Source organism: Chlorocebus sabaeus, chromosome 7, assembly GCF_047675955.1.
Source record: "Chlorocebus sabaeus isolate Y175 chromosome 7, mChlSab1.0.hap1, whole genome shotgun sequence".
In the NCBI taxonomy this organism is placed as follows: domain Eukaryota; kingdom Metazoa; phylum Chordata; class Mammalia; order Primates; family Cercopithecidae; genus Chlorocebus; species Chlorocebus sabaeus.
In genome coordinates this window covers 98,296,604-98,314,922 of record NC_132910.1, presented here as the reverse complement: position 1 = coordinate 98,314,922, position 18,319 = coordinate 98,296,604, and the positions used below count along the sequence as shown (strand labels likewise).

General features: G+C 39.9%; 1 protein-coding gene across 2 annotated transcripts in view; it reads right to left on the bottom strand.

The window, feature by feature from the left end:
- EDNRA (endothelin receptor type A) overlaps window positions 1–18,319 on the bottom strand; it is a 69,179-nt gene that overhangs the window by 5,283 nt on the left and 45,577 nt on the right. The window contains exons 4-5 of one of the 2 annotated variants that reach the window (XM_007999934.3): window positions 12,364–12,562; window positions 9,056–9,208 (exon numbers count right to left, since the gene is read on the bottom strand). In XM_007999934.3, coding sequence (XP_007998125.2) covers window positions 9,056–9,208; window positions 12,364–12,562 — 352 coding nt within the window. Of the gene's footprint in view, window positions 1–9,055; window positions 9,209–12,363; window positions 12,563–17,165; window positions 18,217–18,319 lie in introns of those variants that run through there. The other variant, XM_073017664.1, reaches the window with a different exon arrangement.

The window sequence follows — 18,319 nt, the reverse complement described above, 5'->3', positions numbered from 1 at the left end:
GATCAGCTAATGTCCAAATAAAACTGATTAAAAACAGCGCCTGGAAGGGTAATGCTGGCTCAACCTGAAACATATAACATTAAGTCTGGGAAGCCTATAATAGACTCACATGATTGGCTGAGCCATTCAAAAATATTCTGGGGCAGTTTTGATAACTCGCTAATCTAGCTCAAAGAATTGGGAGTTCTTTAACCTCTCATAGTCATTGGGCTAGCTGGGATATGACTTCGGAGTAATGATTGAGAGAAGAAATAAAATATTCAAATCTTCCGGAATGGGGGCTCTTTTTTAAGGGTCATTTTCTGTGTCCAGAAAGACAGTGTGCCCAGAAAAATAGAAAAGCAGTGTATTAGGGGAGTGGTTACCTTTCTTGAGTGCATATTCAAAGAGGATAACGCTTTTAAAAGGTAGTAGTATTAGTACACTGCCATGATAGTCTGATATTTGCTTAACCAATATCCAGTCTCCTATCTTCCCTACCATCACTCAGGTCTTGATTTGTTAAGGCAGCTGGGGAACCTGGCCTAATTATCTACATACCCACTTGGCACAGTTTTGACCCATTAGATGAAATAGAAACCATTGCATGGGTTTCTGGAAAAGCTACCGAGAAATATAGGGACACTCCTTTGATGCACACCCACGATGTGTTGTTTTCTGTTCTTCCCTTCTTGCTGCTTGGAAATCAGATATAAAAGTAGAGCTGCTGCTACTGTCTTCTCAGACTGAAGGAAAGATCAGCAAAACAGTAGATACCTGGCCTCTAAGTTGGCTTGACCACTAAATCTTGATGTCTGAACTTTTTGCTATGGGAGAAAGATAAACTCCTTCTTGGTCAACTGTTATTTTGGGTTTTGTGTTCTCAGCATCTAAACACAACCCCTGATTGATAAAACTGTCATCATTACAATGAGGAGAAATTAGAGACAACCAAGTAAGAAGCAAAACTATGAGCCCCCCAGAGTATTAGTCAAGATGGCAAGGCTTTGTGCTCTATGCTGGTTCTCCCACAGTCCCATCTGCAGGACCTCCAGCTACCCTTGCTCTTCTGTTCTTAGAATTTGCTACAGCTTTGAGGGGCACCAAAAGGAACTATAACTGCATGAGGGCAAAATCTTGGGTTCTAATCTCCATTCAGTTGAGCAAACCTCTTAATCACCTGTATAATAAAGAATATATATCCTACCAGTCTCACAGGGCGCTTGGAGGAATCAAATAAGAAAAAGACATGGAAATGGACATGCACTTTAAAAACTTAAAAAATGCTATGTAAACATGAAACAGCATATGACAACTTTTCCTAAACCTTATTTAACTATTTCCACAGCAAATACCACTCGTAGCTTAAACAGTCTCAATCATGGCACGAATGTAAAAATCTGTATTTTAAAACACTGTTTTTCACAAACCCATTCTAACTACCTCCATTCCAAGGATGAGAGGAAATAATTGTAAACATATTAAGCAACTGGAATATTTGAAACTTTCATGCCTGAGCAAAGTCATACTAGGTTTCTCAATGTAATCTTCCTGCTAAATGTCAATGAAAGATAATAGCTACCATTTGTATGGCATGTTAGATTTTATAAAGTACATGCACACACATTCATCCTTTTGATTCTCATAATACTATTGATTCAAATATTATGCTCAATTTACAGATGAAAAGCTGAAGCTCAGAAAAATCAGTATAGTAGTTCAAAAGAGTTGCTGATGAGGAACGATGCTTGCACATGGTAATTATATAGGACAGATTTACAGACTCCATCAACAACTTACATTAACTTTTGGTGTAGTTGACCATCATTATATACTTTTCTGTTGCAACAGAGAACTTACCTGAAGTCCTAGGTTTACTCTTAGAATTAATGTAAATTAACATATGTTTAATACCTAGTAGGAGCTGGGTACTGTTAGGCACCTTACATGTCTCAGGTAATCCCCATGATGTATTATTACATACATATTATGAGAAACTAGATGTTCAGAGAGATTAAGCAATTTGCCCAAGGTCAGAGAGCCAAGTATGAGTCTAATTTTGCCCTTGAAAGCCCACAGCTTTATCTGTTCTTTTTTTTTTTTTTTTTTTAGTTTCTTTTTTTTTTTTTTTTTAATTTATTTATTATTATTAAACTTCAAGTTGTAGGGTACATGTGCACAACGTGCAGGTTTGCTACATATGTATACTTGTGCCATGTTGGTGTGCTGCACCCATCAACTCGTCATTTACATCAGGTATAACTCCCAATGCAATCCCTCCCCCCTCCCCCCTCCCCATGATAGGCCCCGGTGTGTGATGTTCCCCTTCCCAAGTCCAAGTGATCTCATTGTTCAGTTCCCACCTACGAGTGAGAACATGCGGTGTTTGGTTTTCTGTTCTTGTGATAGTTTGCTAAGAATGATGGTTTCCAGCTGCATCCATGTCCCTACAAAGGACACAAACTCATCCTTTTTTATGGCTGCATAGTATTCCATGGTGTATATGTGCCACATTTTCTTAATCCAATCTGTCACTGATGGACATTTGGGTTGATTCCAAGTCTTTGCTATTGTGAATAGTGCTGCAATAAACATACGTGTGCATGTGTCCTTATAGCAGCATAATTTATAATCCTTTGGGTATATACCCAGTAATGGGATGGCTGGGTCATATGGTACATCTAGTTCTAGATCCTTGAGGAATCGCCATACTGTTTTCCATAATGGTTGAACTAGTTTACAATCCCACCAACAGTGTAAAAGTGTTCCTATTTCTCCACATCCTCTCCAGCACCTGTTGTTTCCTGACTTTTGAATGATCGCCATTCTAACTGGTGTGAGATGGTATCTCATTGTGGTTTTGATTTGCATTTCTCTGATGGCCAGTGATGATGAGCATTTTTTCATGTGTCTGTTGGCTGTATGAATGTCTTCTTTTGAGAAATGTCTGTTCATATCCTTTGCCCACTTTTGGATGGGGTTGTTTGTTTTTTTCTTGTAAATTTGTTTGAGTTCTTTGTAGGTTCTGGATATTAGCCCTTTGTCAGATGAGTAGATTGCAAAAATTTTCTCCCATTCTGTAGGTTGCCTGTTCACTCTGATGGTAGTTTCTTTTGCTGTGCAGAAGCTCTTTAGTTTGATGAGATCCCATTTGTCAATTTTGGCTTTTGCTGCCGTTGCTTTTGGTGTTTTAGACATGAAGTCTTTGCCCATGCCTATGTCCTGAATGGTACTACCTAGGTTTTCCTCTAGGATTTTTATGGTATTAGGTCTAACATTTAAGTCTCTAATCCATCTTGAATTAATTTTCGTATAAGGAGTAAGGAAAGGATCCAGTTTCAGCTTTCTACTTATGGCTAGCCAGTTTTCCCAGCACCATTTATTAAATAGGGAATCCTTTCCCCATTTCTTGTTTCTCTCAGGTTTGTCAAAGATCAGATGGCTGTAGATGTGTGGTATTATTTCTGAGGACTCTGTTCTGTTCCATTGGTCTATATCTCTGTTTTGGTACCAGTACCATGCTGTTTTGGTTACTGTAGCCTTGTAGTATAGTTTGAAGTCAGGTAGCGTGATGCCTCCAGCTTTGTTCTTTTGACTAAGGATTGTCTTGGAGATGCGGGCTCTTTTTTGGTTCCATATGAACTTTAAAGCAGTTTTTTCCAGTTCTGTGAAGAAGCTCATTGGTAGCTTGATGGGGATGGCATTGAATCTATAAATTACCTTGGGCAGTATGGCCATTTTCACGATATTGATTCTTCCTATCCATGAGCATGGTATGTTCTTCCATTTGTTTGTGTCCTCTTTGATTTCACTGAGCAGTGGTTTGTAGTTCTCCTTGAAGAGGTCCTTTACATCCCTTGTAAGTTGGATTCCTAGGTATTTTATTCTCTTTGAAGCAATTGTGAATGGAAGTTCATTCCTGATTTGGCTCTCTGTTTGACTGTCACTGGTGTATAAGAATGCTTGTGATTTTTGCACATTAATTTTGTATCCTGAGACTTTGCTGAAGTTGCTGATCAGCTTAAGGAGATTTTGGGCTGAGACAATGGGGTTTTCTAAATATACAATCATGTCGTCTGCAAACAGGGACAATTTGACTTCTTCTTTTCCTAACTGAATCCCCTTGATTTCCTTCTCTTGCCTGATTGCCCTAGCCAGAACTTCCAACACTATGTTGAATAGGAGTGGTGAGAGAGGGCATCCCTGTCTTGTGCCAGTTTTCAAAGGGAATTTTTCCAGTTTTTGCCCATTCAGTATGATATTGGCTGTGGGTTTGTCATAAATAGCTCTTATTATTTTGAGGTACATTCCATCAATACCGAATTTATTGAGCGTTTTTAGCATGAAGGGCTGTTGAATTTTGTCAAAAGCCTTTTCTGCATCTATTGAGATAATGATGTGGTTCTTGTCTTTGGTTCTGTTTATATGCTGGATTATGTTTATTGATTTGCGAATGTTGAACCAGCCTTGCATCCCAGGGATGAAGCCCACTTGATCATGGTGGATAAGCTTTTTGATGTGTTGCTGAATCCGGTTTGCCAGTATTTTATTGAGGATTTTTGCATCGATGTTCATCAGGGATATTGGTCTAAAATTCTCTTTTTTTGTTGTGTCTCTGCCAGGCTTTGGTATCAGGATGATGTTGGCCTCATAAAATGAGTTAGGGAGGATTCCCTCTTTTTCTATTGATTGGAATAGTTTCAGAAGGAATGGTACCAGCTCCTCCTTGTACCTCTGGTAGAATTCAGCTGTGAATCCATCTGGTCCTGGACTTTTTTTGGTTGGTAGGCTATTAATTATTGCCTCAATTTCAGAGCCTACTATTGGTCTATTCAGGGATTCAACTTCTTCCTGGTTTAGTCTTGGAAGAGTGTAAGTGTCCAGGAAATTATCCATTTCTTCTAGATTTTCCAGTTTATTTGCGTAGAGGTGTTTATAGTATTCTCTGATGGTAGTTTGTATTTCTGTGGGGTCGGTGGTGATATCCCCTTTATCATTTTTAATTGCGTCGATTTGATTCTTCTCTCTTTTCTTCTTTATTAGTCTTGCTAGTGGTCTGTCAATTTTGTTGATCTTTTCAAAAAACCAACTCCTGGATTCATTGATTTTTTGGAGGGTTTTTTGTGTCTCTATCTCCTTCAGTTCTGCTCTGATCTTAGTTATTTCTTGCCTTCTGCTAGCTTTTGAATGTGTTTGCTCTTGCTTCTCTAGTTCTTTTAATTGCGATGTTAGAGTGTCAATTTTAGATCTTTCCTGCTTTCTCTTGTGGGCATTTAGTGCTATAAATTTCCCTCTACACACTGCTTTAAATGTGTCCCAGAGATTCTGGTATGTTGTATCTTTGTTCTCATTGGTTTCAAAGAACATCTTTATTTCTGCCTTCATTTCGTTATGTACCCAGTAGTCATTCAGGAGCAGGTTGTTCAGTTTCCATGTAGTTGAGCGGTTTTGATTGAGTTTCTTAGTCCTGAGTTCTAATTTGATTGCACTGTGGTCTGAGAGACAGTTTGTTATAATTTCTGTTCTTGTACATTTGCTGAGGAGTGCTTTACTTCCGATTACATGGTCAATTTTGGAGTAAGTATGATGTGGTGCTGAGAAGAATGTATATTCTGTTGATTTGGGGTGGAGAGTTCTATAGATGTCTATTAGGTCTGCTTGCTGCAGAGATGAGTTCAATTCCTGGATATCCTTGTTAACTTTCTGTCTCGTTGATCTGTCTAATGTTGACAGTGGAGTGTTGAAGTCTCCCATTATTATTGTATGGGAGTCTAAGTCTCTTTGTAAGTCTCTAAGGACTTGCTTTATGAATCTGGGTGCTCCTGTATTGGGTGCATATATATTTAGGATAGTTAGCTCTTCCTGTTGAATTGATCCCTTTACCATTATGTAATGGCCTTCTTTGTCTCTTTTGATCTTTGATGGTTTAAAGTCTGTTTTATCAGAGACTAGTATTGCAACCCCTGCTTTTTTTTGTTCTCCATTTGCTTGGTAAATCTTCCTCCATCCCTTTATTTTGAGCCTATGTATGTCTCTGCGTGTGAGATGGGTCTCCTGAATACAGCAGACTGATGGGTCTTGACTCTTTATCCAGTTTGCCAGTCTGTGTCTTTTAATTGGAGCATTTAGTCCATTTACATTTAAGGTTAAGATTGTTATGTGTGAACTTGATCCTGCCATTATGATATTAACTGGTTATTTTGCTTGTTAGTTGATGCAGTTTCTTCCTAGCCTTGATGGTCTTTACATTTTGGCATGTTTTTGCAATGGCTGGTACCGGTTGTTCCTTTCCATGTTTAGTGCTTCCTTCAGGGTCTCTTGTAAGGCAGGTCTAGTGGTGACAAAATCTCTAAGCATTTGCTTATCTGTAAAGGATTTTATTTCTCCTTCACTTATGAAACTTAGTTTGGCTGGATATAAAATTCTGGGTTTAAAATTCTTTTCTTTAAGAATGTTGAATATTGGCCCCCACTCTCTTCTGGCTTGAAGAGTTTCTGCCGAGAGATCTGCTGTTAGTCTGATGGGCTTCCCTTTGTGGGTAACCCGACCTTTCTCTCTGGCTGCCCTTAAGATTTTTTCCTTCATTTCAACTTTGGTGAATCTGGCAATTATGTGTCTTGGAGTTGCTCTTCTCGAGGAGTATCTTTGTGGTGTTCTCTGTATTTCCTGGATTTGAATGTTGCCCTGCCCTACTAGGTTGGGGAAGTTCTCCTGGATGATATCCTGAAGAGTGTTTTCCAACTTGGTTCCATTTTCCCCCTCACTTTCAGGCACCCCAATCAGACGTAGATTTGGTCTTTTTACATAATCCCATACTTCTTGCAGGCTTTGTTCATTTCTTTTTCTTCTTTTTTCTTTTGGTTTCTCTTCTCGCTTCATTTCATTCATTTGATCCTCCATCGCTGACATTCTTTCTTCCAGTTGATCGAGACGGTTACTGAAGCTTGTGCATTTGTCACGTATTTCTCGTGCCATGGTTTTCGTCTCTTTCATTTCGTTTGTGAGCTTCTCTGCATTAATTACTCTAGCCATCAATTCTTCCACTTTTTTTTCAAGATTTTTAGTTTCTTTGCGCTGGGTACGTAATTCCTCCTTTAGCTCTGAGAAATTTGATGGACTGAAGCCTTCTTCTCTCATCTCGTCGAAGTCATTCTCCGTCCAGCTTTGATCCATTGCTGGCGATGAGCTGCGCTCCTTTGCCGGGGGAGATGCGCTCTTATTTTTTGAATTTCCAGCTTTTCTGCCCTGCTTTTTCCCCATCTTTGTGGTTTTATCTGCCTCTGGTCTTTGATGATGGTGATGTACTGATGGGGTTTTGGTGTAGGTGTCCTTCCTGTTTGATAGCTTTCCTTCTAACAGTCAGGATCCTCAGCTGTAGGTTGTAGCTGTAGGAGATTGCCTGAGGTCCACTCCAGAACCTGTTTGCCTGGGTATCAGCAGCAGAGGCTGCAGAAGATAGAATATTTCTGAACAGCGAGTGTACCTGTGTGATTCTTGCTTTGGAATCTTCCTCTCAGGGGTGTACTCCACCCTGTGAGGTGTGGGGTGTCAGACTGCCCCTAGTGGGGGATGTCTCCCAGTTAGGCTACTCAGGGGTCAGGGACCCACTTGAGCAGGGAGTCTGTCCCTTCTCAGATCTCAACCTCCGTGTTGGGAGATCCACTGCTCTCTTCAAAGCTGTCAGACAGAGTCGTTTGCGTCTGCAGAGCTGCTGCGTTTGTTATTATTTACTGTGCCCTGTCCCCAGAGGTGGAGTCTACAGAGACAGGCAGGTTTCCTTGAGCTGCTGTGAGCTCCACCCAGTTCGAGCTTCCCAGCAGCTTTGTTTACCTACTTAAGCCTCAGCAATGGCGGGCGCCCCTCCCCCAGCCTCGCTGCTGCCTTGCCGGTAGATCACAGACTGCTGTGCTAGCAATGAGGGAGGCTCCGTGGGTGTGGGACACTCCCGGCCAGGTGTGGGATATGATCTCCTGGTGTGCCTGTCTGCTTAAAGCGCAGTATTGGGGTGGGAGTTACCCGATTTTCCAGGTGTTGTGTGTCTCAGTTCCCCTGGCTAGGAAAAGGGATTCCCTTCCCCCTTGCGCTTTCCAGGTGAGGCAATGCCTCGCCCTGCTTCAGCTCTCGCTGGTCGGGCTGCAGCAGCTGACCAGCACTGATCGTCTGGCACTCCCCAGTGAGATGAACCCAGTACGTCAGTTGAAAATGCAGAAATCGCCGGTCTTCTGTGTCGCTCGCGCTGGGAGTTGGAGACTGGAGCTGTTCCTATTCGGCCATCTTGCTCCGCCCCTAGCTTTATCTGTTCTAATTTCACCCAGGAGGGACCAACATTAGCCTCCTGTTGATATGTTCAAATTCCTTCTAGAACTTTGGGTCTTCCAACATTTTACCTCTTCTAATGTACATGATCCCATTTCCTAGCATAAGTCTCACATTAGACATTGCTCTGGAGAGGTTCATCTCCTTTTTCCTATTCCCCAAATGCATCGTTCCTATTCCACATTCTAACTAGACTCCTGTTCTTCCACCTGAAATGCTTTCTGTCAACTTCTTCCCCATCAAATCCCATTTAGCCTCCAAGGTCTGGTTCAATCCCCCTCATCCATGAACAGCTTCCCCATGACTCTGTCTCATACCCTTCCTGGCTTTCCATAGCACAGGCTACTTTTACCACACCTGTGATTCTATTTTCAAGTTGTTTTGCATGTGTATTTTATTTCTAAAACGAGACTGTAAATCTGCACGGGGAGAAAGTCATATGCTTCTTTGTGTCCTGGTATCATTCCAAGCCCAATTCAGTGCATGAACTCACATACACACATGCTCAGTACACTCTTGGCAAAATAGAGGGATAGTTCTTCTCTCTCTGGGTCCAGCCTTCAGGACCACTTGTTTCACAAGCAGGCTTCCCATTTTACAAAAGAAATTTCTAACACTATTACCATAAAGAAAACAGTTACAAGATAGTATTTTTATTTTAGGAAATCAGGCTAATTCTACTAAAGATAGTATTTGCAGGCCCGCTGTTGTCAAGGACTAACCAGTCCTGGCCAGATTTTCATGATGTTATGGGATTTACCTGCTTAAGATGTTCACTGAGGGCAATTCTCAAGCTGCCATTCCTTCTGTTCAACATCTCACAAGTCATGAGGGTGTAGAAGATCGCAGTGCACACCAAGGGCATACAGAAATAGAACCCAAAGAGCCACCAGTCCTTTACATCTTGGTAGAACTTCAAAGTGAAAAAAAAAAAAAAAGAGAAAAAGAGGAGCAGAGTCATGTCAATTAACTGTGCTGTGCCTCTGGTAGCTTTAAGGTCTTTAAACTTGCAGATACGTCTTTAAAATCATGCTCTCTGGTTGCAGTAATGGGTTTGGGAGTGGTCCTCAAAACTCAATTAAATTGGAAACTTCAGAAATTATCCTGGCTTTAAACAACACATAAAGAAACTGCACTTACAAAAATTATTTTGACAAGGATATTTTCGTAGATGGAAGGTTTCAACTACACAATGGAAGAGCCCTAATCAATAAAAATAATGTCCTTCTAAAGCTCATAAAACATGATTTTGAGACAAAAGAATATATATATTTATCTTTATTTCTTGATGAACCTCAACATTTTGTTAGCGCCTGCTTTACTTTTGACTATTGTGGTGAAAGTGTATTTAACCTGAAACAGGTTATGAATGGCTTGTCTGTGTAGCTTTGGTTAATAGGGGTTAACCCTCTGCCTGGTATGCCTGCTATGTGACCTCAAAGCCAGCCACTTTGAACATCAATAACTATACTCTTCTCCCTCCTTTAATACTTACCACCTGGAAACGATTGAAGCAGCATATCTCAACTGGGGCATATCTGGTATTATCTAACTGGGTGGGATTTATAAATACTAAGGTTATTCAGTTTTATGTCTGCTTAAAGAAGAAAACTTAATACCCTATAAAAATGGAAAATGGAAAATGATATCTAAATTCTTCTTCCCACGAAATTAATCACCAACTTGGGAAGATATGCTTTTTCTTTCCTTATAATGCTTCTTCAGATTGTTAATTTACTAAGGACAATGCAGTTCCCACAGTAAAAAAAAAAAAAAAATCATGCTGCTCTGTAAAAAATGCGACAGTTTCTGAATATAGAAAGAGGCGAAGTGGGCTGCATTTATAACATGTCTATTAAAATAATCTAAAAATGGTTCCCAAAGACAAAAAATTTGGGGGAGGAGTTCTTGACTATTTTTATGCCACAGACCCTTTTGGAAGTCTGGTAAAGACTATAATCCCTTCTGAGAACAATAATTTTACATGCATAAAATAAAATACATAAGATTGCAATGGAAACCAATTACATTAACGCACAGCTATCAAAATATTAGAAATTAAATTTTGATATAGTAATATTGTGTTTATTCACAAATAACAAACCTAATGATGGTTCTAATAACTACCGAACTATTGAAGTATTGAAGTTCTGATGAGCATAAATAATATTTTGAGATTACACAAGTGTTACATGGTATGAAAATGTCTGCTATTTTTATTACTGAAAAAGTCATGATACTGTTAAACACTATGGTGATTTGTTGGGTACATTCATAATGGAAGGAAATGATAAATTCAGTTAGAAGTTAGTGAAAATAAACATGTTGTTTCTTTTCCAACCAAGTTCACAGATCCCTGAATTCTATCCTCAGGTTAAATGCAAGCTCCCAAAGGAGTTGGTTTATTCTAAACTGCTTGCACAAACATTTCCCTGTTCCCAACACACTGTAGAAAGATTTCAGTCCTGAACTTATAAAAAGTCAGAAGCACTCTCTCTCTCTCTTTCTTTTTGAAGTACAACACGAACACTCCTTTGAGCACCCGTTCTCCCTTCTTTTGTATCCTCTTTTTCCTGGTGCACTTGCTGACTGGGTATGAATGACCCAGAAGCAGCTGCAGAGGGTCTGGAGGCTGACCCTTGAGAGGGCTGAATGGAGTCCCCTGCCCCCTCCATGGCAAAGGCCCACAGAGAAACGGGTAATGCATCTCTTTGGAACTGATGTCATCCACATGGGTAGAGAGGGGCCTCTCATCAGTCTAGGATAAAGTTGAAGAGCAAGAATAGAAAAAAGAGGGGAAATAAATTTAGAAAAAAAGAACAGGACTTCAGACTTGGAATGAACTCTAAAAAACTATCTGTTCAACTCATACCCTTTACTACAACCGTCTGGCCTACCCATGCCTGAAGGGTGGCTACCCTTTACTTGAACATGTCTAGAAAGGAGACTCCGTCTTTAAGAAACAGCCCCTTTCATTTTGTCCGGCTCTAAGGATTAGTAAGCTTCTTCTTATAGTGAACCTCTTTTCTCTAATGTTTGCGTCTGGAATATCTAGATTGCTTATTCACACTGCCCAAATTCTGACAGTCTCCTACTGTCTGCTTTGTTTTTCACTTTGAAGACTGACCCAATAAGAAACTTCAATTTTAAGCTGTTGGTTTGGCAGTTTTCATGAGCACTTTTAATTTTAAAACAAGAATTTCCAAGCAGGATAACTGGTCAACTGTAAAACCACGAATTCTGTGAATTTTCCAAGTTGGGAAAGCATACTTTGAGATGTCTGTAAATAATTACATGTGGAATGTGAGCTACATGAAACTTACATCAAAGCACTAAATTACGCTGATTTAAGAGAAATAGTTATCCCTTTGGTTTTCCTCCTCAGTCCACGTGTAACTAGTTTTGCAAAGAAAAGATGCATTTTAAATAGGTTTCCCAAAACACTCAGTCATGTGATTAAGCTTTTCAGAAAAACGTTAATATGGTGAGGTGTATTTAAAAAAAAAAACTGAATTTGTTAAACCAAAATATTCTTTTAAAAGTTCTACAATTTTATATTATTTGTATATTAGACATAGAAACCATTCTAATATAAGTACATGTAAGTACTACTCTCTACTTTGAATTAGTAAATTCATCTTTAAAGAATGTGAGAAATATGCTTCACCCTAAGTGACATAAGATAAACATCAGTATGTCTTCCAGATGGAAATTGTTGTGTTGTATTCATTATTACAAAAACAAATATCATATGTACACACACACACACACACACACACACACACCCCTAGTCCCTCTTTCTTAGTAAATTTGCTTTGGTATTCTTAGTGGTTTGGTGCAGAATAACAGATGTGTCTACCATTGTGGCATAATACAAGAGTGAAAGCCAAAATAACTGTTCTATTCAAGAATCTAGACACAGGTTTAACTACTTTTCAGGCAACTGAGGAATATTTGACAAAATAAACCACACTTGGCATTGTGGTGATGTCATCAAGTCTCAAGATGGTGAAGTCTAACGGAGGACCTCCTCCCTTCCCCAGTTAATTCATTTTAAACGTTTAGTACCTCCATGAATTTTGACGTAGCATTGAGCATACAGGTTTTATGCTGTTCACCCCTATATTCAAAGGGTACCATGACGAAGCCAATCGCTTCAGGAATGGCCAGGATGAAGGACAGGATCCAGATGGAGACAATTTCAATGGCAGTTACCAAAGGAATCCCAATTCCCTGAACACGACTCCAGGAGGCAACTGCTCTGTACCTGAAAGAAACGGTAATGGAACCAAGTTGTTAGGAACTTTTAAATGTATTTCAATTAAACAAAAATTGTAAGTGCTGGGAAGCTCCTCCCCATTGCCAATACCAGTAATTGGCTTTTTAGGAATTTTCTGAGTCTTGATATGAAAACCAAGTGGGGCTTTTTTTTTTTTTTTTTTGAGACGGAGTCTCGCTCTGTCGCCCAGGCTGCCAGGCTGGAGTTCAGTGGTGGGATCTCAGCTCACTGCAAGCTCCGCCTCCCAGGTTCACGCCATTCTGCCGCCTCGGCCTCCCGAGTAGCTGGGACTACAGGCACCTGCCACCACACCTGGCTAATTTTTTTTTTTGTATTTTTAGTCGAGACGGGGTTTCACCGTGTCAGCCAGGATGGTCTCGATCTCCTAACCTTGTGATCTGCCCGCCTCAGCCTCCCAAAGTGTTGGGTTTACAGGCATGAGCCACCACACCCGGCCACAAGTGGGGCTTTTAAGAGTTCCACCCATTTGGAAATCAATTGCCTGGCAGGCCTGAGTCTGAGGTCTTCATTTGGTCTAGTGAAATCTTAAGAGAGTTTAGAATGTGGCAGTAACAGACAGTTGTGCCTATGTCTTTTAAGCTGGGGGAGAAATTGGATGGATGGGAGGGATCATGAAAGCTGCTCATACTTGTTATAGTCATATCTTATTCCTCTTTATAAAATAAAAAAAGAAACCTTAAAGCATTATCTATGAAGTGGGCCTAGATATCCTTGAGTGAATAATAACCACAGATATTCCATTGTTTCCTCCCTTCTTTCACCCCCAAAATGTGAGCACAGTGGGCTTGTACCAGGTGGCAGTTTTAGTAAATACCTATTTGTGGTAAATGTTAAAGAGGGACTATATCACTCCCATTATGGCCCTGTGCTAGAGTAGATAAAACTTATTTAAAAATACTTTGGTTCCTAACCTTTGGGGTTTACAATCTAACAGAAAAGAATGGTTCATACAGAGTATATAACATAAATGTGACTGAACAATTATGTCAGTCAAAAAACTATATGGTAATAAGAAATTATGCTCACCTTATTTTTTACTTCACTATTTTAATGATAATAATCACATTTAAATGTTATGTGTAAGGAAGGTTTGGTTTAGAAATTCTATGCTCTTTGACCTGATGTGATGGTCTGATGCTAACTGCTTTTAGACTTACTATTAAGAAGAGGCCTGTGACATGGTATGGTATTTTTGTGGCCTCATTCCTGAAATTTTTGTTGCTGCTGTAGTGGAAAAGAAACATTTTCTTTTTATAGTTTTCATTAAATAGTGCCAGAAGAAGGCTGTAAAACAGACCAAATGCATTGGAGACAGGTGCTCATGGGTTTGCAGCACATACCAAGTAATGTAGAAGATTAATCAATAAAGCCAAGGCAACATACAAGCTACCCATATCCACCAAGACGAGCCCCATCAGTTACATTTAGTGTACTGTCTCAGTACAGTTACACAGTACATGCGTGAAAACACAACTCTTAGAATTATACTGACTTGATTCTTTACCAGAATTCCCTAGAGATGAGCATGTACAGATTTGTGTATTTTATGATGATGCCACATGGCATACTGTATAGCACAATTTGCTGGAGAAATGTTTTATAAAAGATTTTTAGGGTAAATAAGATTTGTGTACAATAAAAATCTCAAAAAAGTCCAGATTATTTCAAAATGGGATAAAATACAGCTATACAAACAGACCAAGAAAATCCTTTTATGATCTAACCAAGATTGAATTTTAAAATTTATGGTTATTTCCATAAATTGTCCAGTGGGATAAAAATCGTTGTTTATTTTTCTTTGTTCCCTTATTAAACTGGCAGCCTGATACCCAGTAAAAGCTAAGACGAATGGAGATGGGATGTCTATATCCCAAGGCTGTCAACGGAGTTACATCTATTTCTTCTTCCCTTCTCTCAGGTTGTTTACCAGGGAAGGTGATTTAAATAAAACACCCTATTTCAATAGAGAGTACGAAAGCCTGATTTCCCTGCCAGGATTTGGGGTAAAAAGTGGCTTAAGGAATAAAATGTGGTCAACATGTTCTTATGGTGAACATATTCACAGACCAGCTTCATTTTTATAAAGTGCCATGAGTTCCCAGAATATTACACATCCATAATCCAATGTAAATTCAACATTCACAAATAAGTAGAAGTCATTTTTAGAGTCTAGTTTAGCAAAGAATTCACGATCAGTCTGCTCCTTCATTAACCCACTCGCTGAGAATTGGAATATTTTCCATTTATAATCACACAGATCTTGATAACATCTCCATGAGATAAGGGGAAAACGACCATAAGAGCAATTAGAAACAATCATTTGTGATCATGAAGGTGGGGAAAGGTATGGAAACCATGAAACACTGGATGTTTCAAAACTGATTTCTATTTGGAATATAATGGCACAACACACTGACACACAAATATGCTTTTCTTATGAGGTGCAATTATAAACAGCCTTCCATCTAGTCAGTATGTATATACATCTCTCTCTGTGTATCTATGACATCTTCAGTTGTCATGGAAAATCTGCAAGTGTAGATTCCACCACTGACAACTGCTGTTCCAGAAAGAATCCCTTCTCTCTGAAATGCTTTCTTCACTTGGTTTTCACCACAGTCTCCCAGTTTTCTTTCTGACTTACTGGCCATTCCTTCTCATTTACCTGGTTGGACCCTGGTTTCTCCACAAATTCTTAGCACTGGTTTTGTCTGAGGGCTTAGTGCTCAGACGTTTTTTCTATCTATGCGCTCTCCTTTGGTGATCTCATCTAGTCTCATGGCTTTAGTATCATTTTAACTATCCATCTACTGGTAATTCCTAAATTTATACCTCTAGCCTGGTGCCTCACCTTTAACCTTAGACTTGTATCTCCAACTGCTTACTTGCGAGCTCCACTAAGACACCTAATAGGCATCTAAACACTCCCAAATCAGCCCTTGTTTTCCTTGCCACTAAACCTTCCTGCAGTTTTTCCCATCTCTGGCCCCAAACACTGGGTTAGATTTTACTCCTCTTCCACCACACATCCAATCCTTCAGCAAATCTTGCAACAACTTCCTTCAAGATATATCCAAAGGCAACCACTTTTCACCATCGTACCTGTTATCGCAGTGCCTTGATGATGGCCATAGCTTCCTAACTGATCTCCCTATGTCCACCTTGCTTTGCCACAGCCTACTCTGAACATAGCAACTGGAGTGAGGCTGTTACGTCAGACCATAGCACCCTCTGCTCCAAACCCCCCAGTGGCTTCCCACCCCTGTGAGAATGCCCACAGGTGTCCTCAGAGCTGCTTCCTCACTTCCTTCAGGTTTTTACTCACTTGGAGTTTTTCACGAAGCCTTCCCCAGAAACCCTAAAGTTTGCCAACTCCCCCTCCAGAATTGTTTCTCTCACCCTGATTCATTTTCCCCCAAAGCACTACTATGCTCTATTTATTTATTTGGTTTATCATCTATGCTCTCCCCTCTCCTTTAGAATATAAGTTCCCAGCTGGGTGCGTTGCCTCATGCCTGCAATCCCAGCACTTTGGGAGGCCGAAGGGGGTGATCGCTTGACACCCTGGGCAACATGGTGAAATTCCATCTCTACAAAAATACAAAAATTAGCCAGACATGGTGGTGTGTGCCTATAGTCCCAGCTACTTGGGAGGCTGGGGTGGGAGGATCCACTGAGCCCAGGGAGGTTGAGGCTGTAGTGATCCGTGATCATGGCACTGCACTCCAGCCTGGGCGACAGAGTAAGATCCTGTTTGGGGGGGGGTGGGGGAAAAAGAAAGAAAAGAAAAAAAGTGAAAAAAAGCATGTAAGCTTCATAAGGACTGACATTTTGTATGTTGGTCACAATACCTAGAACCACAAATGCCGAATAAATACCTGTTGAATGAAGTGTCTTTTTGTTGGCGTTTTCATGTATGTTACCATGCATGTACCTTACCTTAATTGGCTAGGGAATTCTTAATCTCTAGGGAATTCCGGTGACGAATCAGTCAGCATAATTCTAAGAGTTGTGTTTACACAGATGTACTGTGTAAACTTACCTTACCTTAATTGGCTAAAGCTAATAACACACTACATTCTGATCATTTTCCTATTTTTCAGGCTAGCCATGAATTAGGCCACAGATTAAAAGCAAATACTTTTAGAGGTCTAGATTCAATAATTTAAAGGAGAGATTTATGGGCTGATCTTTCTGCCCCATATGTTCCAGTTGGGAACCTGAGAACTGGCATCTTGCCACATCCTCTGCCTGGTCTCCAGTGAACCTGGGGCATCTGGACCACGGCTCAGCGCTGCCAACTCCTGGTAGAGCCTTTTCCCATTATATCACCTTGTACCCTGTCATGTGATAGGCCAAAATAAAAGTATAACATATATATTTTATTCATGTAAAGATGTTTGTTAGTGCCTGTATCTATAAATAGATTTTTACTTGTTATCAAGGCCAGAGGCATTTAATGCATGTTTATTGAATCTTGAAGATGTGGTCTGGGACAGTCATTAAGTTTAAAAATGTTTATTCTTGAAAGAACTTTAAAACATTATAAAATAAAACTTAAAAAGATCACTTCAACAAAATCTATTTTTTTTACTCTTTTCTTGTTTTTATTCTCATAGGCATAGTTTGAATAGACTATAATCATATGACTCACAATTTTTAAATTTTAGCTTTATTTACATTAAAAATACTCATATGTTTCTACATGGGTATGGCACTTATCAATTTAATGGCTACACAGTATAACAAGATTTTGATATAATTTACTTGAATCTTTTTTCTATGTTCACATCATTTCTAGTGTTTCACAGCTGTCAATAAGACCCCTATAAGCTTGTTTGTACACGTAATTTTTTTCTCTTTCTGAATGATTTTTCTGGATTAATTATCTTGAGTAGGATTACTGGATCAGGGAATAAATAGGTGGCTGAAGTGCCTTAAAAAAGAAGTTTCTACCAAGTGCCTGTCAATGAATGCTTGCCTGTGTTAGCATTTATTATTTATTCTTATTTGCCACTTCCATAAGGTACAGTGCCACCCCTATCTTGACCTCTGCGCATCTTTAATTAACAGCAAACTTGATCATTTGTAATGGTTGTTAATGATTTATATCTCTCATACCATATGGAGGTTTGGAAGCTAAATACTAGCAGGAAGAATTCTTCTTTAGAGACAGGGTCTTACTCTGTCATCCAAGCTGAAGTGCAGTGCACAGTCATAGCTGCGGCCTCAAACACCCGTGCTCCCTTAAGGGATCCTCCTACCTCAGGTTCCCAAGTAGCTAGGATTATGGGTGCCCACCACCATGCCAAGCTAATTTTTAAAAATGGTTTTTGTAGAGACAGGGATCTCGCTATGTTGTCCAGGCTAGTCTCGAATTCCTGACTTCAAGCCATCTTCCTGCTTTGGCCTTCTAAGGCTGAGCCACTGCAACTGCTTGGCCAATTCCAATTTAGAAGAGAATCAGGTATGGTGAATTAAAAGAGAGCCGCAAATGCTTTACCACTTCTTCAGCTGAGTTCTTAAATTGAACTGACCTGTGACTACTTTGATCAATTGAGTGTGGCTAGAATGATGTTTTGCAGTTCCAGGTCTGGCTTCTGACAGGAGCCTTGAGCCTGCTGGAGCAAAAACGTTGCGAGGACCCTGAGACTACATGAGGGGGAGATGGGCTCTGCTGAGCTCAGACTTCCAGCTGTCCTTGCTAAGGTGCCAGGCATGTGT